This window comes from Hippocampus bargibanti, linkage group LG07 (genome assembly GCF_051943395.1).
Source record: "Hippocampus bargibanti isolate YZ-2025 linkage group LG07, ASM5194339v1, whole genome shotgun sequence".
In the NCBI taxonomy this organism is placed as follows: domain Eukaryota; kingdom Metazoa; phylum Chordata; class Actinopteri; order Syngnathiformes; family Syngnathidae; genus Hippocampus; species Hippocampus bargibanti.
Genome location: NC_142740.1, coordinates 467,501 through 493,844, shown reverse-complemented (window position 1 = coordinate 493,844; position 26,344 = coordinate 467,501). Strand labels below are relative to the sequence as shown.

The 26,344-nt window shown below is 44.0% G+C and overlaps 1 protein-coding gene across 2 annotated transcripts in view; it reads left to right on the top strand.

Moving 5' to 3' along the window:
* The window catches only part of LOC148895025 (cadherin-2-like), a 37,380-nt gene that overhangs the window by 5,431 nt on the left and 5,605 nt on the right, over positions 1-26,344 (top strand). For both annotated transcript variants that reach the window (XM_089000696.1, XM_089000697.1), the window contains exons 3-13: positions 14,745-14,959; positions 16,147-16,353; positions 18,269-18,424; positions 20,193-20,337; positions 21,017-21,189; positions 22,860-22,997; positions 23,074-23,259; positions 23,329-23,582; positions 23,934-24,076; positions 24,889-25,125; positions 25,386-25,619. In XM_089000696.1, the coding sequence (XP_088856822.1) occupies positions 14,745-14,959; positions 16,147-16,353; positions 18,269-18,424; positions 20,193-20,337; positions 21,017-21,189; positions 22,860-22,997; positions 23,074-23,259; positions 23,329-23,582; positions 23,934-24,076; positions 24,889-25,125; positions 25,386-25,619 (2,088 nt within the window). The remainder of the gene's footprint in view (positions 1-14,744; positions 14,960-16,146; positions 16,354-18,268; positions 18,425-20,192; positions 20,338-21,016; positions 21,190-22,859; positions 22,998-23,073; positions 23,260-23,328; positions 23,583-23,933; positions 24,077-24,888; positions 25,126-25,385; positions 25,620-26,344) is intronic.

The following is a 26,344-nucleotide window of genomic DNA, read 5'->3' as shown; positions in this document are numbered from 1 at the left end:
TGTTTATTTATTTATCTATGTGTTTATTTTTATTTGTTTATTTGCTTGCTTGTTTATTTGTCTATTTATTTATTTATATTTATTTGTTTTGTTTATTTATTTATTTTTGTGCTTGTTTATTTATGTGTCTATTTATCTGGTATTTATGTTTTTATTTGCTGGGTTTATTTATGTATTTATTTGCTTGTTTATTTATTTGTTTATTTATCTATTTGTTTATTTATTTATTTGCGGGATTGATTTACTCATTTATTTATTTATTTATTTATTTGTGTGTTTATTTGTTTATTTATGTATTTTTATTTACTTGTTGTGTTTATTGTTTGTTTGTTTATGTATTTATTTATCTATTTATTTGTTTATCTTAATTATGTATATTTATTTTATGTTTTTGTTTATTTATGTAATTGCTTGCTCATTTATCTATGTATCCAATTGTTTGTTTGGTTATTTATTTATTTATTTATTTATTTATTTATTATTTGTGTGTTTATTTATTTATTTATTTTAGTATCGACAGCGTCCACGAGTAGCCAATATCTTGAACTAAAGGCTGGAATCGGCCCCATACCAATACCTGAAATGCCCCCCCCCCTTCCCCCCACCCCTAAAATATGAATTTCAAACAAAGGTCATGGTTGAGTTTTGAAGCCGGCATCAAGTTTCAAAAGACGCCTTTAATTAAATCAATGCTCTTTAAATCGCGCTTAAAGTTTCAACTGATACTTTCAAATGTATTTTTTCCGCAATCCAACACACACACACACACACACACACACACACACACACACACACACACACACACACACACACACACACACACACACACACACACACACACACACACACACACACACACACACACACACACACACACACACACATACACAAAATCAATACATGGCTCAGCAAGAATGTCAAGAGGAAGCTTCAGCTTCACTTTTTTGCCGGCAAACTAAATTGATTTGAACCTTCGGACTGTAAAAAATCAAAGCATAGAAAAAGAAAAAGAAAAAGAAAAAGTCGCTTCCACCACCAAAAGGTCAAAAAGTCACTTTGGATTCTTTTAGCGCAGCAGCAAAAACAATGTGTGTCATTTTCTTTGTGTGTGTGTGTGTGTGTGTGTGTGTGTGTGTGTGTGTGTGTGTGTGTGTGTGTACGTGTGCGTGTGTGTGCACCTTCACGCCTGACTGAGCTTGTCCGGACGCGGCGAAGCATAACGAGGCAAGAGCGTCGGCGGCAAACACAACGCCGCAATCAAACAAACGAGAACAAAACAAAAACAAAAACAAAAACACACACACACACACACACAAAACAAAACAAAAGTGTCAAGAGGAAGGAAGGCCGTGTTGACCGTTGCCGTTTCAAATGACGCTAAACAAGAGTTCGAGGTTGAACTACTTTTTTTATTTTTTTTTTTTTTCATGACGATTTCGTACGATTGAGGAAAACTCAACTTGGGGGAAAAAATACTCAACAAAACGACAGAATGAGCATTTTGAGGAAACATATTGCAAATAAGGACAAATTAACACACAAAATGGCCGAGCAATCATCGCCGTAAATGATTTCATCGGAGTACAACGTGCGTGAGTTGTTAACGCTTTCGCCGCCATTCCCAAATTTCTTCGCCAATTGAAAACATGACGTTGAGCGCCATTCCCAAATTGGTTTGGGTTTTTTATTGTTGCTTGTTTTTAATAATAATAATAATAAGAAGAAGAAAAAAATAATAATACATTTCATTTATAAGCGGCTTTCAAAACTCTTGAGGTCACTTAAAGTCACAGGATAAGTTTTTCTGCGGGTGTGCAGCGGCAGCCACATGCGCCAGCGTTCACTCAACCCGGAAGTAACTCGAATAGAAAGAAAGCTAGCTAGCTAGCCAATAGCTTGCTAGTTAGATAGCTATATAGCCATCTTAATTCTCAAAAGTGCTATTTGGCTAACTTGTTGGGAGTGACATGACACCAAAAATTTACAAGCTAATATTAGCATTAACAGTTACCTTTTAATTTTAACGATTACGAAGGGAATTAAATATTGACCTTATTTACCTTACAGCTGGCGCAAATGGCTGCCGCTGCTCACCCGCACAAAAAGAAGTTCTTATCCCGTGATGTGTCCTTGAGAGTTTTGAAAGGCGCTTAGAAATTAAATGTATTATTACATGTTTTATTATTAGTTTGGACAGCTGCCCTCATTTCAAGGTCAGATAACTCCAGACCCATATAATTTAGGGATGAACTGTTTTTATATGATGAAAGAAAAGAAGGTTTCTTGCGCTGCATTGAATGTTTGTGTGGTCCTAAACCTCCATATTGTGTGGCTCCTGGAATTCAAGTGACAATGACAATAACCCTGGCACTGGAGTGGACATATTTTTTTGCACCTGGTCTGACAGTGAATGAGTTAATGAGAGATGATGTAAGTTTCGGGGAAAGCGCGCCGACAAAGATGGCGACGGCGGCGAAGATGGGAAAAGAGGGGTCAAAGGTGACGGCCGAGGGATAGCGTGACAGGAAACAGGAAATGGCGATAATGCCACCAATTCAATTGTTTGAAAACGCTTAGCGTTGACTTTCAGTAGTGGTCTCGAGGGGTCGGGGGTCAGGGGGGCGGCGTGACCCTTTTCATTGTCTTGATGGCCTTTTTTGTTTTTTTGTTTGTAGCACGACTCAGCATTTTATAATTTTATAGTGCGCATTTAAAAAAAAGACTGTCCTTTTTTTTTTTTTTTTTTTTACTGCTCAACATAACGCGAATCGGGAAGTAGTCACACGACCGATTTTACATTGTGAGCACTGCCTTTATTCATTTATTTATTTATTGTTTTTTTATCAAGTTAGCCATCAATGTATTTATTTATTTATTTATTTTAGTGTGTGTTTATTTATTATGTATTTGTTTATCTGTGTATTTATTTTTCTGTTTGTCTATTTATGTATTTGTTTATTTATTATATTTATTTATTTTTATTTATTTGGTTGTTTATTTTATTTCTTGATTGATTTATGTATGTATTTATTTATCTCTTTATTTATTTTTCTGTGTATTTATTTATGCATGCGTTTATTTATTAGTTGTTACTTTTATTCCCATCAATTAAATAATGTATTTATTTATTTATTTATTAGTGTTTATTTATTTTTTCAATGTGTCATGTATTCATTCATTTATTTATAGTTATCTAGCAATGTATTTATTTGTTTGGTGTGTGGTTATTATTTTGTATTCATTTGTTTGACAACTAACTACTACTAAATAAATAAATAGACAAAAAGGAAAATAAAGAAATAAACGGATACATAAATAAACAAATAGACAACAATTAAATACATAAATTAGTTAATAAATAATTAAATTGATGAAAAATTCAAAAACACTAATAAATAAATAAATAACTAAAAATAATCCATTTCATTTTTAAGCGCCTTTCAAAACTCTCAAGGTCACAGGATCAATTTTTCTGTGGGTGAGCAGCGGCAGCAACACGAGCCATCGTTCACTCAACCCGGAAGTAACTCAAATAGATAGAAAGCTAGCGAGATAGCTAATAGTTAGCTAGCTATATCGGTAGCCGACTAGCTAGATAGCCTGCCAGGGAACTAGATAGCAAATAAATAAATAAATAAATCCATATTTTTGGGGACTTGACTGCGGATGAATTCCTTTGACGTCTTGAAATTGTAGTTTCAGGTTCCGCTGAGTCCGACGGGACTTTTGAAATGGTCGTTGTCGCTCGGAAGCGCCGTCAAACGGAGAAAAGGCGCTTTTCGGGGAAGCCGCTCCACTTTCTCTTTCACGTCGCCAGCAAACCACAAAGAAAAAACACAATGCGGGAAGGGAAAGTTGATAGAGCTGCCGGGCCGGGCCGGGCCAGCAAGTTTGCCACAGAAGGCCCTTGCCCCCCTTGCGTCCCCCTTGCGCCCCCCTTGCGTCCCCCCCGGCCTCATTTGTGTGTGCGTGTGCGTGTTTGAGCGAGTCAGCTGCTCTCGGTGACTTCCTGTGGCGAGCAGCAGGCCCAGCTGTTCTGACCTCGCTCGTTTTCCCATCCATCCGTCCCATGACGTCAGCAAGTGTGCGGCGGCGATACGACGCGCGCGCTCTTTCTGGAAAAACCCCACAGTTGGAGCCAACATACACACCCCAAAGCAAAGCAAGCGCGTCTTCCCACTCCAGGCTCTTTTTTTGGTTGCGAGTCCGCTCGACAAAAAAAAAAAGATTGAAGTCATCGGAAGGAAATTTAGGAGAAAATGGAGACGTGATTAGCTGCCTAGCTGGCTATCTATTTGCTATCTGGTTGGCTAGCTAGCTATCTGTTAGTTGTATAGCTAGCTGGCTAGCTGTCTAACTGGCTATAAAGTGTCCTTGAGAGTTTTGAAAGGTGCTTAGAAATTACATGTATTATTATTATTGGATGGATGGATTTGCCTTTATTAGTCTGACAGTGCAGAATTATACATTTTACAGCAGCAAAGTGATGAAAGGAATGGATGAAGGATTATGATTATTATTATTATTATTAGATAGCTAATAGCGGACTAGCTAGAAAGCTAGCCAGCTATATTGCCAATAGATATACAGATAGATAGCTTGCTAGCTAGTTAGCCAGCTAGAGATAGTATATTATAAATATACAATAAAAATGAAATATATAATTTTATAGAAATAAAATGTCAGTAGATTTCTTCTTGTTTTTATTTAGTTTATTTTTTAAATATAACTTAAAAAAATCCAACTAATTGATCTTATCAGAATCAGAAACCCTTTCTTTGTCCCACAATGAGGAAATTAACGTCTTAGTTAGTCTTGCCGAATAGAAAATCGGGCGTTGTCGTCGCGTGTGGTCGCGTGTGGCCCTTCCTTTTCCTGCTTTCTTTCCTCAAATGCATTTGAAGTGAAGCCCCAAGGCCCTTCCCGTTCAAGCGTTTGGCGTAAATGAGCCTTTGCAGTCCCTCAACTTGCAGCCTAGATGGGGGGGCGTTGGGGGGGCTGTTGAGCGTGTCCTCTTTTCTTCCGGCCTCATACATCAAGCTGGCAGCTGCATGCGGGATGGGGATCCCCATTCAAAGCGCCCCTCCCCTCCCCCCATTGGCTTCGCCGCATCCCCTCCTCCGCTCGTTAGCGCCTCGGCGGTATACTTTCCGACACTTAGCGTCTTCGCTCGGCGAGAGCTGTCAGCGAGCGGCGTCGTTTCAGGTGTAAACAAAACGCCGGGACGGCAAAACGCCTCACGTTGACATGCTCACAAGTCACAAAGTCATGCCAAAGTGGCGCCAAAGTGGCACCAAAGTGGCGCCGTCACGTACTCAACTGCTTTCCCACATACAGACGTGCCATCATTCTCATTAGTTTTACACATTGATTATTTTATGTACTTTTTCATGTATGTATTTATGTATTCATTTATTTACATTTATTTATTTAATTATTTATGTATCTATTTTTTTCTTTCTTTCTTCTTTTTATTTATTTATGTATGTATTTATTGATGATTTCTTCTGATGCGACCCACTGGCATGCGTTCTTTATCCTCTGTGAAGAATAATGACTACTGAGGACGTGTTGACATCCGAGCCTGCCTCATGCGAATGTATTCAACTGAAGTCAACCAATATTCATGTTAATAATATCTAACCTGATATTATGTTGGATGTAAATCAAAGCCATTATGGCAAAGAAAATGTCGCCTGGAGTCCCCCTTTACGCAGTTAAATATTTCCTCCAGCAAAGCAAAACGATGATTCTCCCGGCAGAAAAGCAATTAGACTTTAATTTCATATTTTTTTTCTTCCCCCCCACCTTCCGCCGTTTAAAAAGAAAGAAAGAAAGAAAGTGCTGACATTCAAACATGCCCGAAAATGTGAGTGTGCGTATGTGTGAGAAGCTTGTTTCTCATGACAATGTGGATGCTGAGTTTACAAATCCCAACATCAGCCGGCGTTCATGTCGGTGTGCTCGTCTGCGCTCTACAAGGTCTTCTCACTCACACTTGGTCTCGGCTCAATCCCGTCCGTCCATTTATCTTCCAGCGCCTCCCTCCCTCCCTCCCTCCCTCGTTGCGTCTCCGTCTCTCAGCCATTTGCTGCTAAATGAATGATGTCAGCACGCCCGACCTCGCATCTGACCAACCGCAACCACTGTCTGATTATGTGTGTGTGTGTGTTTGAAGGAGCCGTAATGGAGGTGTGTGTGTGTGGGGGGGGGGGTGGTTGCAGGCAGACCTCCATGTACGCTGCGGTGGAGTTGGGCTAATTGAGTCCCCCAATGAAGTGAACAGAAATGCCATTAATCTGCCACAGTCCCCGGCCTCCTCCTATATATACAGACAGACAGAGAAGTAGAGAGCTAGATAGCCAGCTAGATACAGGGGGTGAGATAGATAGCTAGCTAGATAGTTACCTAGCTTGCTAGTTAGCTAGAGAGATAGATAGCTACCTAGCTAGAGAGGGATACATAGCTAGATAGATAGCTACCTAGATAGAGAGAGAGAGAGCGATAGATGGATAAGTAGCTAGAGACAAAGATAGCTAGCTAGCTAGACAGATAGAGAGCTAGCTAGCAAGAGAGCTAGAGAGTGAGCTAGATAGCGAGCTAGCTAGATCAATAGATAGAGGGGGTGAGATAGATAGCTAGCTAGAGAGATAGCTAGCTAGTTATCTAGAGAGATAGCTAGCTAGCTAGGTAGCTGGATTGATAGAGAGAGAAAGAGGGAGAGAGCAATAGATGGATAGATAGAGACATAGATAGCTAGCTAGCTCAAGAGATAGCTAGCTAGCTAGAGGGATAGAGAGCTAGCTAGCTAGAGAGATGGATGGATGGAAAGAGAGAGAGAAAGAAAGAAAGAGAGCAAGCGAGCGAGAGAGAGAGATATTAATGGCTCAAGAGCAACAAAAGATTGACTGATTGATTGAAGATTGACTTTGTCATGCGAGCTCCGTCAGCGTCGTCAAATGTTTGCTCAACTATTGCTCATTTGTTTTGAGCGAAGCTTTCTGAAAAATCCCACGACTGCATGATCAGCCTGGATTGTAGATTAACCGTCATCGGATCACAAAATGACCAACCACGCGGGATTTAATCTGGTTACGCATCAAATCATAACAAATAAAACCACGTCCATTTTTTGTTCTTTTTTGGCTTGGCTGCCATTTTGGAAGGTGAGTACGCGGGCCCAACGGAGCCAAAATGTCAACCGTAACGGCGGCGCAAATGTCACACATCAGCAATAAAAAGGTGGTGTCGAATAAACGGCGGCCGGCCAAATGGAGCCATCTGCGTCGCCGTTAGCGACTTCCGCACTACGCTAACGTTGCTGGACGCCGTTCGTTCATTCGGGCTTGCTGATGATGATGATGATGATGATGATGATGATGACGCTCTTGCGGGAGATGAAAGCCACTCCAAACGGCAGCTGGCAACCGAGCGGCAAATGAAAAATACCAAAAGGGTGTTAGGAATGGTTTTGCTACTCCCCCAAACGCTACATCGAGCACTTTTTGGGAAAAGTGAGCGCTAATCGTCCCTTGATTTGAACTTGTTGAGTGATCCAAATGGCGACCGACACTCCGGAACCATCCGTCCTCCATTGAAGTTCATTTCCTGATCCTGTTAAAACACCCTCGAAAAGATTCGTTAGCCGATGTCGATGGCATTCTACATGGCATGTTAGCATCAAGCTAGCAGATTTCTGCTTAAATGAAATCCGCATTGCGTAACGTTCTTTGTATTATGTTTGAACTTTGCCCCTCGCCGTGTGGTGATGACAGAGCAGGCAAATACGTTTATACGCCGCGCGCTTATAGGTCGCTAACTGCTCAAATCGGAGTTCTGAAGAATACTAAGCGGGGCTGGATTTCCCGTAGCAGCCTCAGGTGCTCCAAAAAGCGGCTTTATCTCGTTCTCCGTGCGTGTGTGTGTGTGTGTGTGTATATGTGTGTGCCTCACACACCAAGTCCCCACTCTGTGCAAAAAACGTGTATGAATGTGTGTGTGTGTGTGTGTGTGTGTGTGTGTGTGCCTCACACATCAAGTCCCCACTCTGTGCAAAAATCGTGTATGAATGTGTGTGTGTGTGTGTGTGTGTGTGTGTGTGTGTGTGTGTGTGTGTGTGTGTGTGTGTGCGTGTGTTTGTGTGTGTGTGTGAGGGCTGCCCGTCCCTCGCAGCACCGCCATCGATTTCCTCCGCCAACGAGATTTACGTCGTTATCGCCGGCCTCAGATGAAAACTCCGGATCATTTTTTGCCGCTAGTATTTTACCCCCCACTCCCTCCATCCCCTCAAAACAAGGCACCTCCCTCGAGGGGGGCCTTCGCTTTAAAAGCGCACTAAACGTTCCCAAGGCGGACAAAAGGTGCGTTTGATTCGCTCAAATTCAAGTGCTGATCTATTTTCCAGGGGAAGTAGGCGGACCTGTCAATGACTCCATTAACAGTCGCCGTGTGTGTGTGTGTGTGTGTGTGTGTGTGTGTGTGTGTGTGTGTGTGTGTGTGTGTGTGTGTGTGTGTGTGTGTGTGTGTGTGTGTGTGTGTGTGTGTCCGTGCGTGTGCGTGTATGTGTGGTCTTGGCGACTGTCATTAGTCGCGTCGTCACTGAAGCGTGAATTGTAATTTAGCTGTGAAGTCACGAGTCTCAGATGGGAGAAATCCAATGCAAGATGGCTGCCTCGAGGGAAATGGCTTTTTGTGGGCCGTAATCATCATCTCGGAAACAAACAGCAGAGAAAATGCAATTATCTCCCAATAATGGCGGGCGGAATGCGGAGAGACGCTGTCAAAGCTGAAAACGTCGTCAATCAACAAGCAAACGACGACGCAATCAGCGGTTGGTGCGCAATGTTGCCCCCTCGGGGCCGCTGAGCAGAATGACAATCGGAGAATTTCAATTGCAAATTGCCCTCGCGCTTGATTTTGGTGGTAGATTTGGCACACATTTCCCAGCGACTCGTCTTTTGGAATGCGGCGGTCAACAAAACTTAACTCGTTAACTGCCAGACCATGTGCAAATAGGTGTCCACTCCAGTGCCAGGGATTTTGTCATTGTCACTCCAATTCCAGGACCCACAGAATATTGACTTTTAGGACGACATAAATATTCAATACAGCGTTAGAAACCTTAGACTCTCTATTTTCATAAGGAAAAAAAGTGTTGATTCCTAAATGATATGGGTCTGGAATTATATGAGCTTGAAATGGGGGGCGACTGTACAAAAGGCAAATGCTGCCCCCTCGTGGAAAAAACAAAACATTGCCAGAGGTCTGACCAGCGCTTTATCGGCATTCCCTGCAAGAAAAAACAAAACCTGAATTAATTCAGGAATGGCGCTCCACGTCATATTTTCAATTCACGAATAAATTCAAAAATGGCAGTGATTGAGGTAAAATAACAATAACAATAGCAATAATCATAATCATTTTTAAAATCATTTCAGGTGGCGAATTTCTTCGAGAATTGAAAATATGACGTGGAGCATCATTGTCGAATTTGTTTGGGTTTTGTTTTTTCTTGTTTGGGTGCCAATAAAGCACCGGTCAGAACTCTGGAAATGTTTTCCCCACAGGGGAGCATCATTTCCATTTTTTTCCATGTTAGCGATTTGTTCAAGCTTCAGCTGTTGTTAAAGCGCTATATCAATCAATATGTATTGTATTGTATTGTGTTTTGGACAGCCGCCCTCATTTCAAGCTCATATAACTCCGGACCCATATAATTTAGGAATTAACTCTTATTTTTCTGATGAAAGAAGAGAGTCTAAGGTTTCTAAGGCTCCGATATGGTCTTACGCATCGTCAATTCAACGACATTTGGGAAAAAAAGTATTGGGCTGAAGATTGATCCCTGCGGTACACCACATCCTACACGGAATCCTTCACATAAGAAGGATGTCAATCAGGCTCCTGTCGAGCTTGTTGATGAGCTGATGGATTGAAAACAGGCTGGATAGGACGGACGCGATCTGGAGGATCCTACTTAGCCCCCCCACACACACACACACACTTTGTCAGACCAAAGCGCTAACGCAAGCCGCAAAGCTAAAAGCCAATTATGTTAAGTAGCCGCCGCCGCCGCGTTGTTTTTGCTCCGCCCGACCGCCGTCGATGGCGTCCTCAGAAGCCGAACGGCTCGATTAAAAATGAAATCAAATCAAATCAAAAATACGCCGGCCAGTTTTGATTTCCCCCGGGCGCTTCGGCGTCTGCGCGCAATTAAATAAAGAAGCGTAATGAAGTAAACGTCATTTGGCCGCTAGCGGCGAGCCGGCCCATCAGCGCTTGTCGCCCGCTCGGCGCTACAAATATTGATTGTGTGTCCTGGACTGTCGCAATAAGCTATGGCGCCATTTTCTTTCAACCACTTTTCTGACGCGCGCGTGTGTGTGTGTGTGTGTGTGTGTGTGTGTGTGTGTGTGTGTGTGTGTGTGTGTGTGTGTGTGTGTGCGTGTGTGTGTGCGTACGGCAGATTTATACGTCCATCATCAAGTGGATTTACATCTGGCGGCGACTCAGCGCTTTTCTGCTGTCAATTTGGCGCGATGCGCCACTCGGGATTGACGCATTGCCGCCAAAATAAAAGTCATGAAAATGATCCCAGCTGACTTCCTGTGAAGCAGGAAGTCAGCTGATTGCTACCAAAAGGATTCACACAAGTATTGTTGGCTATACAGTGATACCTTGGCGTTTCACTTTTGTTTTTTTGTTTCATGCTCTTTCATGTATGTGTGTGTGTTTCTGGAACCCCTCCCCCCCCGCTCACTGCTGTGTGTGTCCCCTCCCTCCTCTATCACGGATCTTGACCAATCACGTGCGGCTTTAACCGAAGACTGGGGGCGGGGACTAGAGGGGAAAAAAAGTCGGCTGCCATTTTCAGCTTCTTGTTAGGAGAACCGGCACATCACTCATTGTGGCGCTCCGTGTGTTTCCCGAAAAATAGTTTGTATGCCAAGATTGTATTTTCGCAAATTTAACACTTGTAAGGCGAAAAGTTCATTAGCTAAAGCGTTCGTTAGCCGAGGTATCACTGTATTCACATCTGGGCTAAATAATTAGCACCAGGGCGAATATTTCCAATCAAACAGTTGGCAGGACTTCTTTGTTTATTCGTGTGATGTTTTGGAGTTGTGGGAAATTTGACAATTTGAACAGATGTTCATCCGTGATTGCTCATTTTCTAATTTCCTGCTTCGCTGCACTTTTCCCGAAACTGCAACTCTCGGGGGGGGGGGGGGGGGGGCCATTTGCCAACAGTTCGTCTGTTTTCTGAAAGCGAGTCACGATTGGTTGTTACTTGGAACCGTGATGTCATTTTTAGTCGACAACATGGCCGCCCGTGTTGTAAGTGTCGTTAGCTTATACCGCAATTCTTGTGTTTGGCGAATATAAATGACTACGTAAAAAAACACCTGTGTTTGCCGATCTCGGGGGTAGCCATTTGCCAACGTCTGTTTTCTGAAAGCGAGCCACGATTGGTTGTCGTGTGGAACGGTGATGTCACTTTTAGTCGACAACATGGCCGCCCGTGTCGTAAGAGTGCTTAGCTTGTTTTCCGCAATCATAATATTCATCCAATTTTTGGATGATTGGTGATGCATTAAAGTATGTCACTTTAAGTAAGTAAGAAACAGAAAAATGAGTCATTAAATATGTACACATTAATCAAATAGTATCTTAATTAAAAAAATTACATTTACAATTCAAAATTACAAATTAAAAAAAAGATCGTTTAGTTGGAAAATTGATAGCTGTAAATGCAAAAATATTAATATAGAAATACTACAATTATTTGAATTACAGTATTTGACATACACATTCAAGCATTTTTTTATATTCATTAACTCATTCACTGCCATTCCCGAATTTATTGTGGAATTGAAAAGCATGACGTGAAGCGCCATTCCTGAATTTGTTTGGGTTTTCTTGCACGGTGGCGCCGATAAAGCGCTGGTCAGACTTCTTGCAATGTTTTTTCCCTTCGCAGCGTTTGCCTTTTGTCAATGTTAGCGCTTCGTTCCAGCTTTAGCTGTTGTTAAAGCGCTATATCAATCAATATATGTGTATTTTGAACCGTGGCGACATTCTTTTGCAATTTTCTAAGAGAAAATTAAAAATAAAAACAACTTTAATTTCCTGCTTGTCCTTTGCTGCAGTCGTTGAGCTGTCAAAAAGCAAATTTCCTGACGCTAATAAAAAAAAGATGAATGGCGGTAGAACTGGGCTCCGCATTCCCACCGGATCGTCCTTGCTACTCAATCTTTCTTTCTTTCTTTATTTATTTGTCTGTGTGTATTTATTTGTGTATTCATTTATATATTTATTTTCAAATATTTAGATTTAAAAAATAAATATGTGACAGTCTAGTTTTAAAGATGCTAGCATGCCCGCGTTTGAGCCACCATATCTTCCTTTTATGAGGAGGGGGGGGGGGGGATTTACCGGTCATTATCAATGCGTAATTGAGTATTTTTTTTCCGCAACGCGGCTTGTGTGCGAAGGCGCCGCCCGTCGCAGCGAGTGTCTTTATGAAATTCCTGCGAAGAAAAACATCATCTTGTGCACGTTGTCGGGTGGCTGCCGGTGCCAAGACGCAACCTCTGGCGGGCCTTCAAGACGCACTTTATCTAGCGACAGCCAGCTGTCGCGCTCGCACGCCGCTAGCCTGAAAAGTATTTCTGATTATTTAGCGGCGGGAAAAATGGTTTGGAAAAAAAATGGAGGTTTTAATCCAGTTAACTTCCCTTTGTTGACTTTTAATCTTTGCACTTTGTGTGTTTGCGCGTTGATGTAAACGTACGGCTCTTTTGTGCCGCTAAGCCTAGCTAGCACGCTCCACCACGGCGGGATTTGGCGTGCGAAAGTCCATCTTTACACGTGGCCAACGTTCCCTGTTTTTCCCATCCATCAACATTCCGCGGAGGCAGGCCTCTTCACAGTCCGTCTCGGTGTGCTTTCCAACGCGTTCAGGTGACCCTCGCTCTGTTTGTTGTGCTAGCTTGCCACCTAAGCGTCGTAATTGACACAATAGCCGTTAGCCTGAATCCCCCCCCCCCATGACTTCAAAGGAGAATTGATGCCATTTTTTGGCACAATTTGAAAAGGATGGATCTTCACCCAGCCTGGCTTCAAAGTCGTGGGCGGAGAAACTCTGCCAAAGGGGCGGGATTATGTCAAGTGTATTTGCATACATTGGAATGTTTAAATAAATAAATACAGAAATACATTTAATCAATAAATTTGACCAGAAACTAAGTTGAAGTGACTTGTGAAGCTTGGTGTCACGTTTTGCTGTTATTCGATGACAGATTCTTTCCAAGGAACTCGGTTGAAGTGAGTTGAGGAACTTGGCGTAGTTGTTTTCTGCCATCCAGTGTCTTCTTGTTTTGACCAGGAACTAGTTTGAAGTGACTTGGGAAGTTTGGTGTGGTGTTTGCTGCTATCCAATGACAGCTTGTTTACAAGGAGCTAGGTTGAAGTGAGTTGAGTTGCTTGTCGTCGTCATTTTCTTCCAACTAGCGTCTTCTTCTTTGGACCAGGAACTATGTTGAAGTGACTTGGGAAGCTTTGTCCGGTGCTTAGCCGCTACCTGGTGTCATCCTGTTAGCAATGATTTCAATCTAAGTGAATTGAGGAGTTTTGTCTTGCCATTTGCACCGCCATCTGTGTTGCCAAGGAACTAGGTTGAAGTGACTCGGGCAGCTTCATTTCATGCTCCGTCGCCATATTGTGACACGTAGATGTCGTCCAAAGGAAGTGTGAATTACTCATCCCCCATGTCTTCCAATTACTACTTTCCTAATCATCAAGAGCTTGTTTGTCGCTATGTTTGGCGACTTTTCTGACCCTTAATTCCTTCTCCGTCCGCGTGTGTCTCGTGAGGCCCTTTGCTTGTTCCTCTGCCAATGCCAGCGTCCCGAGCCAAACGTGGCAACGTGGCAACGTGGCAACGACATCGCCTTTGTTCCGCTCCACTTTCTTCCCGCGCTCGCATGCGGCGCATGCGGTGTGTTAAATCCGTCGGCGTGCCTGTTTTTCCACGCCGGCGTAGAACCTATGCATCATGGGAAATGTCGGACTGTCATGAACAATGACGGGGGGAATAATCTACATAATAATACATTTCATTCATAAGCACCTTTCAAAACTTTCAAGGTCACTTTATAATCACAGGATAAGTTTTCTTTGTGGCTAAGCAGCGGTAGCCACACGCGCCAGCGTTCACTCAACTTAGAAGTAACTCAAATAGATAGAAAGCTAGCTAGCTAGCAAATAGATACAGTAGGTTTCAAGGTCACTTTACAGTCACAGGATACAGTCGCTAATAGAAAGCTAACTAGCCAGCTAATAGATAGCTACCTATATAAATATGATTTTTTTTTTTTAAACAGACGCGCGAACGCTAACAGTGGTTGCAATTAAGCTAAAATGGCGCGCGGCGGGCTGCAGAGCAGAACAAAGCTGACGACGCTAACAGCGCTAACGGCGCTGACGGCGCTCACGGCGCTGACGCCTTGTTTTTGATTGGAGGATTAAATGGATTTACTTTCCCCACTTTGGAGCGCTTGTCTAATTAGCACATCACACGGCGCGTCGACGCCGCCGACGCGCGACTGCGAAACCATGAAAATGTTGTTGAAATCAAAACGACAGGACCAGCAGCTTTAGCATATGCGCTACATCTGCTACGTTTTCACCGTGTTTCGCGTATTTTTGGTATGATGTCAACCTTCGCATCCATCTTTTTTTAGTGAGCTTCCGGGACTGCGGCGGCGGGAAGGTGCGTCTCCACGCTGACGACGCGTCCGATTTCCACGTAAGCCAAGAGGGTGTGGTCTACGCGCTGAATGGCGCCGGACCGGGGGAGAAAACGGCGCTGATTTACGCTCGAGAGCCTCTCACCAGACGGATCTGGAACACCAAAGTCCGCCTTGTCGTCCAGCCTTCCGCCGAAAGGAACGGGCAGGTGAGAGACATTGGTTTGTTTTTTTTTTTTGTTTGTTTGCGGGGTCTAAACTCAACCAGAGAGCACTTTTAAGATTATAATAATACATTTAATTCATAAGCGCCTTTCAAAACTCTCAAGGTCACTTTACAGTCACAGGATTGGTTTTTCTGCGGGTGAGAAGCGGCAGCCACATGCGCCAGCGTTCACTCAACCCGGAAGTGACTCAAATAGATTGAAAGCTAGCCCGCTATCTAACAGATAGCTAATAGATAGCCAGTTAGCTAACTAGCTAGATAGCAAAATAGCTAATAAATAGCCAGCTACATAGCTAGCTAGCTAGACAGATAGCAAATAGATAGCCAGCTCGACAGTTCGCTAACAAGCTAGATAGCCATATAGCTAATAAATAGCCAGCTACATAGCTACGTGTGCTAATAGATAGCAAATAGATACCCAGCTAGGTTGCTAGCCAATAGCGGAGTTTTGATGAGCGCAGACACAATGCGAGTCAAAGAGCCACGTGTTATTACGTCTTGCGGACGATCGTGTTAATAAGCGCGCATTTAGCCCGCCAGGCAGCAAAGCAACATTCGCCGCTACGACCGCTACGGCGCTTTGACTAGCAACAATTAAGGCAAATGGAGCTCTTGGGAGCTCAGGTCGTTTTCACCATGAGCAAAAAACGTGGCCGCCGTGAAATGGTTTACAACCGCTCGTATTCGTAGGCCGACCCGAACTCGGATCCGCTTCGCCAGTTAACTCATTCACTGCCGTGCCGGGTTTTTGTCATTGTCGCTCCAATTCCAGGACCCACAGAATATTGACTTTTAGGACTACATCAACATTCAATGTTAGATACCCCACTAGGTAGAATAAAGAGTCCATTTCTACCTTATTTGGTTCTAGAGTTATCTGAGCTTGAAATGGGGGCAGATGTACAAAATAAAATGCAATACGTAGTAAAGTCTCGTGATATGGATATTCTCGGGAGTCGGAAAAAATATCGATATAACCGGGACTATCGATATATCCGACCCTGCGCGCATGTAATTTTCTCCATGCGTGCATAGAAATAGTATCGTAATAAGCGCTACGGGGGGCGCTATGAAAATTAAATGGATTATTATTATTATTAGTAGTAGGAGTAGTAGTAGTATTATTACGTGTGTGCGCAGTGCATGACGCTTGTTTACCTGGTGTCGCAGGTGAAACCCGATGATGCAACACTGACTCAGCGTGCATCGGAGACGAAGACGGAGATGAAGACGTTGTTTCCATGGCGCAGAGGCGCCGGCGGCCTCGCGGTCGTCAGGGGCGACGGTGCTCTGCGGCGAGTCAAGAGGGACTGGGTCATTCCGCCCATCAACGTCCCCGAGAACTCGCGAGGACAGTTCCCCGAGGACCTTGTCAGGGTAAGGCACACGCGAGGGCCAGGCGGCTGGCGGGATACACATCGCAACCTGTTTTTGCTTGACGAGACAATTTCACATCGTCGCGCCGCAATACAGTCATACGTCGCTTTGCCAAGCCCTTGGCTTACGCTTTACCTTGGCATACAAACTATTTTTCGGGATACGCACGGAGCTGCCACCATGAGTGATGTGTCGTTCGCGAACGAGCCCGTTCTCCTAAAAACAAAATGGCAGCCAACTCATGTTTGTCCTCCATTCCCCGCCCCCAGTCTTCGGTTGTGAGGGGAGGTCACGCAGGCGTGAGAAAATGGATACAAAACAGTGAAATGTGGACTCGTTTCAACTTTGATAGTTCAAAGGCAGAGTGTAGACTGCAAGGTTAAAATATCCCATCCATCAGGCTCCACAAACAAGCCACACAAGCCATTTGTACACTTGATGGAAAAAGCGATCAACCCAGCGAAACAGAACACAATTGATGAGGAACTAGGTACAATGATGGCAGAGAAAGCACCTTTTCCTCAAAATGGTGGAAGAAGAAGGTTACGTTCCTCATCAAGTCTTTATGAAACAGGTCACTCCATTCCATCAAGCCATCACAAAGGTCAATAAAACCACTTCGTTATACTGTACAGTTTATTTCTTTCATTATAATACCATAGCACATTTATTATACATAAAATAGGGTATACTTTGTGTAGTTTTAAGGCTTAGAAAATTAGAAAATGATGTTTTATGGGGACCTGGGAACGGATTATTCTCATTTTAATGGTTTCCTATGGGAAATAAAATTTTGGAATCCAGACTTTTCGCCTTACACACTTTGTCTGGGAACCAATTCAGTTCGTAAGCCAAGGTATCAGTGTATTTCATCACCTGACTGATTCAACCAATGTATTCCGATCATTCCTGCACACATAAAAAAACAAACAAATTGACATATCAGCCCCGGATGAACAATTTAATGCAGTCTGACAGTTGCAGCCATCCGAAAGGAAAAGCGCCCCCCCCCCCCCTTCCCCCCCGGGCGTGGCGGTTAAACCTGGCTCCGAGCTTACACGCCGCCAGGGCCCAGTCGGCCAGATGTACATTTTCATTATTCATCCCGAAAGCGATTGGATAGCCTGCCAAGGGGGAAGAAAAACTGCAAAAAAAACATCTCGATCTTGTTTAGGGCGCAAAGGCAACAAGAAATCGGATCCGTTGTTGCCGTGGTAACCAACATGAAATCGTTGGCGGGTGACAAACGCCGGACGGTACTTTTTAGATGGTGTCCACACGCACGTTTCGCTTAAGACAAAAACTTAAGTTAGTTAGCTTGATGCTAACCTATAATGAGAAATTCCATAGACAAGCTAATGAAAAACGTCCCATTGATCTTGCAGTCATTGTACACCTTTAAACAACTACGATGTCAACCACGCAGAGCGGCGACATATCGTCTATTTGACCAATATCGATGGCGTTACAAATGCAATAAGAAATCCAATATGCTGTTGCCATGGCGACCGACTAGAAATCAATTGCGGATTTCAAAGCTCGGACGGTACTTTTTAGATGTTGTTTACACTCACAAGGGCGCGTGAAATGTCAAACAAAAAAATTAAGTTTGTTAGCTTGATGCTAACCTATAATGGGAAATTCCATAGACAAGCTAATAAAAAACGTCCCATTGATCTTCCAGTTATTGTACACCTCGAAACAACTACGACGTCGACCGCGCAGAGCAGCGACATATTGTTAACTTGACAAGTATCGATGACGTTGTTGCCAAAGTCCGTAAACGCAATAAGAAATCGATCCGCTGTTGCCGTGGCAACCGACAAGAAATCATTGGTGGTTGTCAAACCTTGTGGTGGGCACATTCCCAGAAACAAAATGGCGGAAGTACTTGATCTGTCTCTCTCTCTTCCAGATCCGATCAGACCGGGACAAGAGCTGGATGCTACGCTACAGCGTAACGGGTCCCGGTGCCGACCAGCCGCCGACGGGCATCTTCATCATCAATCCCATTTCGGGTCAGCTGTCCGTCACCAAGCCTCTTGACCGCGAGCACATTCCCAACTTTCATGTAAGTTCTGGATGGATGGACACTCAGACCACTTTTCAAAGATCTCCAGTCTTTATTCATTCGTAAAGGTACTACTTTGACGTTATCTTGAAAGCCTTCTGTGCTTCCATTCCAAACAGAGGTTCTTTGTACTGATGGTTAATTCTTTAATGTGATTTCACAACACCGTAGAACTACAAGCAAGTATACAAATACATAAATAAAAGGACTTTATTATACCCTGCAGTGTATCTCTTTCATTACAATACAATAGCACATTTATTATACATACATAAGGTATATTGTTTGTAGTTTTAAGGCATATTTAGTTGAAAATTATATTTCATGGAGACCTGGGAACGGATTATTCTCATTTTAATGGTTTTCTATGGGAAATTAATGTTTGGGATACACACTTTTTGCCTTACACACTCTGTCTGGGAACCAATTAAGTGCGTAAGACAAGGTCCCACTGGATAGCTATTCTTTACACATAAACATTTGGACTTTACATCAATAAAATACAACGTATGCAATATAATAATAATAATAATTTTATTTTATTTAATTTTTTTGTGGCTCAGCATCGGCGTCAAAGATGAACAAAGGAGCGGCGCCAACGCTTGCCTCTCAGCGTTGGGCCAATTTAAAAAAAAAAAAAGGCCAAATATGACGAATAAAGCCATGGGCTGGCTCGCGACCTTTGACCTGTAATTGGTTGAGTTTAGCTGCTGAATAAAGATGGCGGCCCGTCACCCTTGTGACAAGGCCATCCAGCGTGATGAATATTCATGAGGCGTCTTAAATGCAAATGGCCCTGCTGCGACTCCAGATTTGCGCTCCGCCGGTGCTCGCCATCAAAAGGTTACACGCTGGTGATTTCCATGGACGCCGTCCCACTGGATTATCATTATTATTATTATTATTTATTTTTGAAGGACTTCTGCTACTTTTTCAAATGTATTCCGCTCGGCTCGGGAGCAACATTACAAAAAAAAAAGCCGGATTTGGACTGCGGTGACAAAGAGGTTTCATCTGGCTGTCTAACGAGCTATCGAGCTGGCTACCTAGCTAGCTAGCTTTTTGCTATCTATTAGCTATCTAGCTGCTAGCTATTTGCTATCTATTAGCTATCTAGATAGCTGGCTACGTAGCTAGCTACCCATTTGAATAAATAAATAAATGAATAAATAAATCAATAAATAAATAAACAGATGACCGGATGAATAGATTAATAAATAAATAAATAAACCGAGAAATAAATACATAAATAAACACATTAATAAATAAATCGAGAAATAACTAAATAGATAAACAGTAATAAATAAAAAGATGAACAAATAAATAAATAAACAAATGAACAAATGACAAGATGAATAGATAAATAAATACAAAAATGAATAGATAAATAACTAGATAGATAAACAGATACATAAATAAATAAATAAATAGAGAAATAAATAAATAGAGAAATACAAAAATAAATAGATGAATGAATGAATGAATGAATGAATGAATGAATGAATGAATGAATGAATGAATGGAAATGTGACAGCAAGGCAGCTTTATTTAACTTGTCTATGTTGTTGTGCTTATGTACTCGTAGTCTAATGTTCATTTTTTATGTTTTTGTTTGCCGTCAACTTGAAAACAACTAAAAGGGCGTTGTGGCATGACCCGCACTGACTGCACTTTGACAATCTCCAAAGTCGAGGAAAAAACGGACAGTCCCTTAAATGTCTGTTTTTTTTTGTTTGTTTTTTATTTTTTGTATATGTCTTGGCCACAGTTGCGCGCCCACGCCGTGGACCTGAACGGCAACCAGGTGGAGAGCCCCGTGGAGATCCACATCAACGTCATCGACCAGAACGACAACCGGCCTGAGTTCATGCACAACATCTTCAATGGTAGCGTTCCGGAAGGATCCAAGCCCGGTACACACACACACACGCACACTTTCCTGTTTGAACGTTTTTGTGAGGTCCGGGTAACTCCAGATAAAGAGTGAAGACCACCCTTGATAAGTTTAGAGAAGAACTAATGTTACATTTGAACACTTGGTGTCCCCCTACCTGCATTTCCCACTTCAACTTCTTTAAAAAAAAAACAAAGCAATAAAAAAATGGATTTGAAACTGAAATGACTGCAGGAGTAAGGACTTTGAATGAGAACATTCAAAGTCCTCACTCCTGTGGTGAATTTGGTTAAAATATCATTGTACTTTTTTTTATTACAGTCAATATAAAAAGTCTAGACCCCCCCACCCTCCACACACACACATGCACACACGCGCACACAAAATCTCACTTAAAACAAAAGACGATTTTGTCAAGTGTACTTTGTCAGCATGATGCTAACGTATAATGGGAAATTCAAGACAAGCTCATGAAAACATCCCCTCCGTCTTCCAGTCTTTGTATGCCTTTAAACAACTCCCACGTCAACCATGCGGCGCAGCAACACGTCGTCTGCATGACCAGTATCCACAGGGTTGTTACCAAAGTCCGCTTTTCCTGCTTTATTGCCAGATCAATATATATCGTATTGTATTGTAATTAGTCCCAATCCATTATTTTTAATCCATTGAATTGTTTTTCCACCCGTTTCCACCAGGGACCTTTGTGATGACCGTGATGGCCGTGGACAAGGATGATCCCAAGACGGCTAACGGGATGCTACGCTACAAGATCCTGACTCAGAATCCCCAAAGCCCGTCCTCCAACATGTTCACCATTAACAACAAGACTGGTGACATCATCTCCGTGGCAGCAGGCCTGGACCGCGAGGTGTGTGTGTGTGTGTGTGTGTGTGTGTGTGTGTGTGTGTGTGTGTGTGTGTGTGTGTGTGTGTGTGTGTGTGTGTGTGTGTGTGTGTTGGGGAAACGGGGGGTGCGGTGGCCATATGGAAGCTCCGCCTGTCAACGTCTGTCTGGCCCGCAAGCGCTTCCCGCAGCGCTAAGACAGATTGCCATTTCTTTCTTTCTTTCTTTCTTTCTTTCAAGTCATAATCCGACACCAGGAGAGGCGGCAAAATGTTGTCGCCGCTCCGCCACGTTGGCCGTTTGTCATTTGCATGCCAATATGGCGCCGTCAAAAAAAAGATGGAGGCTAGCGACGCCCGTGGCTAATTCACTCCGATGGCGTTAGCTGATCACGCTAACTTGAAATCCGAAACATGTTTTGTCACTCCGTCACGGATGTCCATTTGATTGCCTTGTCATCACCTCCCCTGAACGTTAGCCGTTAACGCCACAATTAAAATTAGCCAACTATTTTGACGTGGTCAACGGGTGGTTGATAGCGCGCGCTAATTAGCGCAAATGTCGCGCTACCAACCTGGTAATGGAAGTCCATCATTTTACGCGGTAATTGGAGGAAATGGTCTCTTGTCATATTTTGAAGTGAATTGAATCGCTTCATAATTGGAGCAAATCGCCGCGTGGAATTTAATGACTGTGAATGAAAATGGATCGCGCGTATCGTCGGCGGCGCGAACTGTAAATTGGATTCTATCCCGTCGGAACTCCAGGAAATCGGATCAGATCTGGTCTCTGGGTCTTTGGAGTAAACTTTCATCCGGTTTGAAGATGAGAACTTCAAACCGGATGAAATCTGATTGCATAAGAAAAAAAAAACAGTTCATTCCTAAGTTATATAGGTCTGGAGTTATCTGAGCTTGAAATGGGGGCAGCTGTCCAAAATACAATGCAACACATGTAAATTAAATGTACTATTATTATTATTATTATTATTAATTCAACGGTGGAGAAAATACATTTGCTAGCTATTTGCTATCTATTGGCTATCTGGCTGGCTCGCTATCTAGCTAGCTAGCTATTAGGTATCAAGCTGGCTGGCTATCTAGCGAGGCATCTGTTAGCTATTGATTGACTAGCTAGCTAAGTAAAATAAATCTGTTATCTAGCTAGATACCAAGCTATCTATTTGTTATTTTTAAGCTATCTATTAGCTGTGTAGCTGGCTGGCTGGCAATTTGGCTAGCTATCTGGCTAGCTATCTATTATCTAGCTAGATATTTGGTTAGCTATCTAATGGCTATGTGATAGCTGTCTAGCTGGCTACTAGCTATAATAGTAATGGTACATTTGATTTCTAGGCGCCTTTCATAACTCTCAAGGGCCTAGCTAGCTATCAGCTGTCTAGGTAGCTATATAATGGATTGGATTGGATTGGATTTGCCTTTATTAGTCTCACAGTGGAGAAATGTACATTTCACAGCAGCAACGTGATAATATCTAATAATCTATAATATCTATATAGCTAGCTATATAGTTGGCCAGCTTTCTAGCTATTAGCTATCTATTGGCTAGCTAGCTAGCTAGCTTTCTATCTATTTGATTGACTTCCGGGTTGAGTGAACGCTGGCGCGTGTGGCGTTGTCAGGCGGTCGCTAATTTGGCGTAGCGTGTTTTTCCGACCCCGGTTTTGCTTTCCAGAAAGTCTCTCAGTACACGTTGATCATCCAAGCCACCGACATGGAAGGCAACCCCACGTACGGACTTTCCAACACCGCCACCGCCGTCATCGGGATCACCGACGTCAACGACAACCCGCCCGAGTTCACCACCGACACGGTACGTCCCGTCCCGTCTCGGACCGCGCCGGTTTCCGTCGCTGATCTGCGCCCGGGCGGCCGACCTTTCCTCGCAGTTCTTTGGCGAGGTCCACGAAAACCTGCCGAACGCGATCGTGACCAACCTGACGGTGACGGACAAAGATCAGCCGCATTCTTCGGCCTGGAACGCCGTTTACCGCATCGTCGGCGGAGACCCCGACGGACGTTTCTCCATCCCCACCGACCCCGCCACCAACGAGGGGCTCCTGACCGTGGTCAAGGTCAGAAGCGCTCGAGCCTCGGCGCCCCGTCTCCGGCGGCGCTGATGTCCGTCATCCGTCCCTCCGCAGCCTATCGACTTTGAGCTGACTCGCTCGTTCGTGCTAAACGTGGAGGCGCAAAACGAAGGCCCGCTAGCCCGCGGCATCCACCCGCCGCGCCAGTCCACCGCCACCGTCTCCATCCGCGTTCTGGATGTCAACGAGAGTCCAGAGTTCAGCCCTAATCCCAAACCCATCAAGTTGGACGAGGGTATGCCCGCCGGCTCCATGCTCACCACCTTCACGGCGCAGGACCCCGACCGCTTCATGAGGCAGACCGTCCGGTGAGGACCTCCTGGCGGGTTGCGGCTAGCCACCGTTTTTTGGGGGGGGTTTCATTTTCTGCTAGCTTGTCTCGCTACCAGACTCCAAGATGTTTGACTACTCTGATCTTACCGTTGGCGTCTTACAATTCTGCTTTTGGGTCGTACTACGGCTTTTTGCGCTGGAGTTTTTAGCCATTGTCCTTTTCCACCGCCATTTTGTTTTTAGCTTGTCGCGTTTTACACGGAGGCTATTTCAGGTTTTAGCATCTTTCTGTTGGGTTGCGACCGCTCGAATTTTTAAACGAACCGCAGCGGCATCGCGCCAACCTTTCTTTCTCGCACCGCCTCACCTCAATCTCACCGCTGCAGGTACTCCAAAATGTTCGACCCCGCCAATTGGCTGGAAATCGATCCGGTCAACGGACGCATCTCCACCATCGCCGTCCTGGATCGCGAATCTCCGTACGTCAAGAACAACATGTACAACATCACCTTCATGGCCGCCGACAACGGTGAGAACCAGAACCAAAAACGAGCACAACAGTCACAGATTTTGAGTCCTCTTGAAAACACTTGAAAACGTCGGTTATGCTAGTAATGGTGTGTTAGCATTTTTAGCTAACAACCACACCACATTCTCCAGATAATACGAGCGATCACCGACCACCCCGCAGTAGATAAAGTAAAGGGGTCTCTGTTGATTGGTTGATTGATTTTTTGGACAGATTAAATGATTACATTAAAAGGCCACCGCAGGGTAACATCGCATTAGCATTTTCAGCTAACAGCCGCATAGCCATAAATAAGTTTGAAATAGAACAATCCTTTGTTGATTTTCATTTGATTCAGGTAACTAATCCGAGCCCATGTAGCATCGTGTTAGCCTTTTCAGCTCACAACAGCAAGGCGTTATTTTAACAATTTTACGCAAACAACCATCCGCTAGCTAGCCATTTTCTTAGCATTTTCAGCTCACCGCTGCGTATTTGATGGAAACTGCTGAATCTACTTGATGATTTTTTGCCGTTTTCCTTCGACTATGCAGATGGCTACGTAGCTTTTTGTCATTCCGCTACGCCGCGGTGTCGTTTTTCCAGTTCGTGACGGCGTGTTGGTCTCATCGTTCAAACTCCCGGGGGACAACAGTCGTGTACTGTTCTCTCCTGACAATACTTCCATTTATTCCCAATGTTCCCAAATTCCTTCTCCGCTTCCGCTCAGAATCGTCGGTTCTACTCGGAGAAAAAAACGATTGTCTGTCGAAAGTGGAAAACAGCCGCAGATGAACGGAATGCCACCGTCGCTAACGTTTTTGTCCGCGCAGGCGTCCCCCCTGCCGGCGGTACGGGTACCCTTCAGTTGTACCTGGTGGACATCAACGACAACGCACCGCAAGTCTTCCCCCCGGAGGTGGAAATGTGCGAGAGGACCGAGGCTAGCGGCGGTATCAACATCACCGCTATCGACGCGGACCTCGGTTCCAACGCCGGACCCTTCGCCTTTGAGCTACCGACCCGTCCGGCTGACATTCGACGCAACTGGACGCTCGGACGACTCAGCGGTCAGCGAGTTCGCATTTCCCGCCTTTTTCTGTCAAAACGTGACATTCGCGTTGGCGCACGTACTAGCTAGCGCATAGCTAGCACAAGTTTAATCGGACCGTGTTCATATAAAACCTTCCCTTGGAATAATTAGTCTTTCAGTAAGAACATTGAACATCTCCGCAACTGCAAACGATCCATCCCGTTTACGTGATGACCTTGTCAATGAAAATTGCTAGCCAAGAGCGAACTAGCGAGCGCTACGTTTTGGCTGCGACAGGTGAACACGCACAGCTGCGTCCCCGCGCCGGCCCGCCGGCCCGCGGCGTCTACGTGGTGCCCGTGGTCGTCACCGACTCGGGCAACCCGCCCATGTCCAAGACGTCGTACCTGCGCGTCAAAGTGTGCCGCTGCGACCGCCACGGAGACTGCGTGGATGCGCAACGCGTCATGGCCGCCGGCTTGGGCATGGGCGCCGTCATCGGGATCCTCATCTGCATCATCGTGCTGCTCGGTGAGACTCGGCAAATTTCATGACAGAGTCAAGCCCCGCCAAACTCGGGTTAGGCTTGCGATCTAGCCTTAGGGTTTCACAGTGGGGTCGGGGTTTCAAAGTAGGGTTTGGCTTTGAGATTAGGGTTAGGGTTTCAAGGTGAGATTTAAAACTAGGGTTAGGGTTTCAAACTAGGGTTAGGGTTTCACAGTAGGGTCAGGGTTTCAAACTAGGTTTAAGGTTTCAAAGTAGGGTTTGGATTTGAGATTAGTGTTAGGGTTTCAAGGCGAGATTTAAAACTAGGGTTAGGGTTTCAAACTAGGGTTAGGGTTTCACAGTAGGGACGGGGTTTCAAACTAGGTTTAAGGTTTCAAAGTAGGGTTTGAGTTTCAGATCAGGGTTCGGGTTTCAATGTGAGATTTAAAACTAGGGTTAGTGTTTCAAACTAGGGTTAGGGTTTCACAGTAGGGTCAGGGTTTCAAACTAGGTTTAAGGTTTCAAAGTAGGGTTTGGATTTGAGATTAGTGTTAGGGTTTCAAGGCGAGATTTAAAACTAGGGTTAGGGTTTCAAACTAGGGTTAGGGTTTCACAGTAGGGACGGGGTTTCAAACTAGGTTTAAGGTTTCAAAGTAGGGTTTGAGTTTCAGATCAGGGTTCGGGTTTGTGAGATTTAAAACTAAGGGAGAGGCTTCAAAGTAGGGTTTGTCTTTCCAAGTACAAATCAGGGTTTCGTTTTAGGGTTAGGC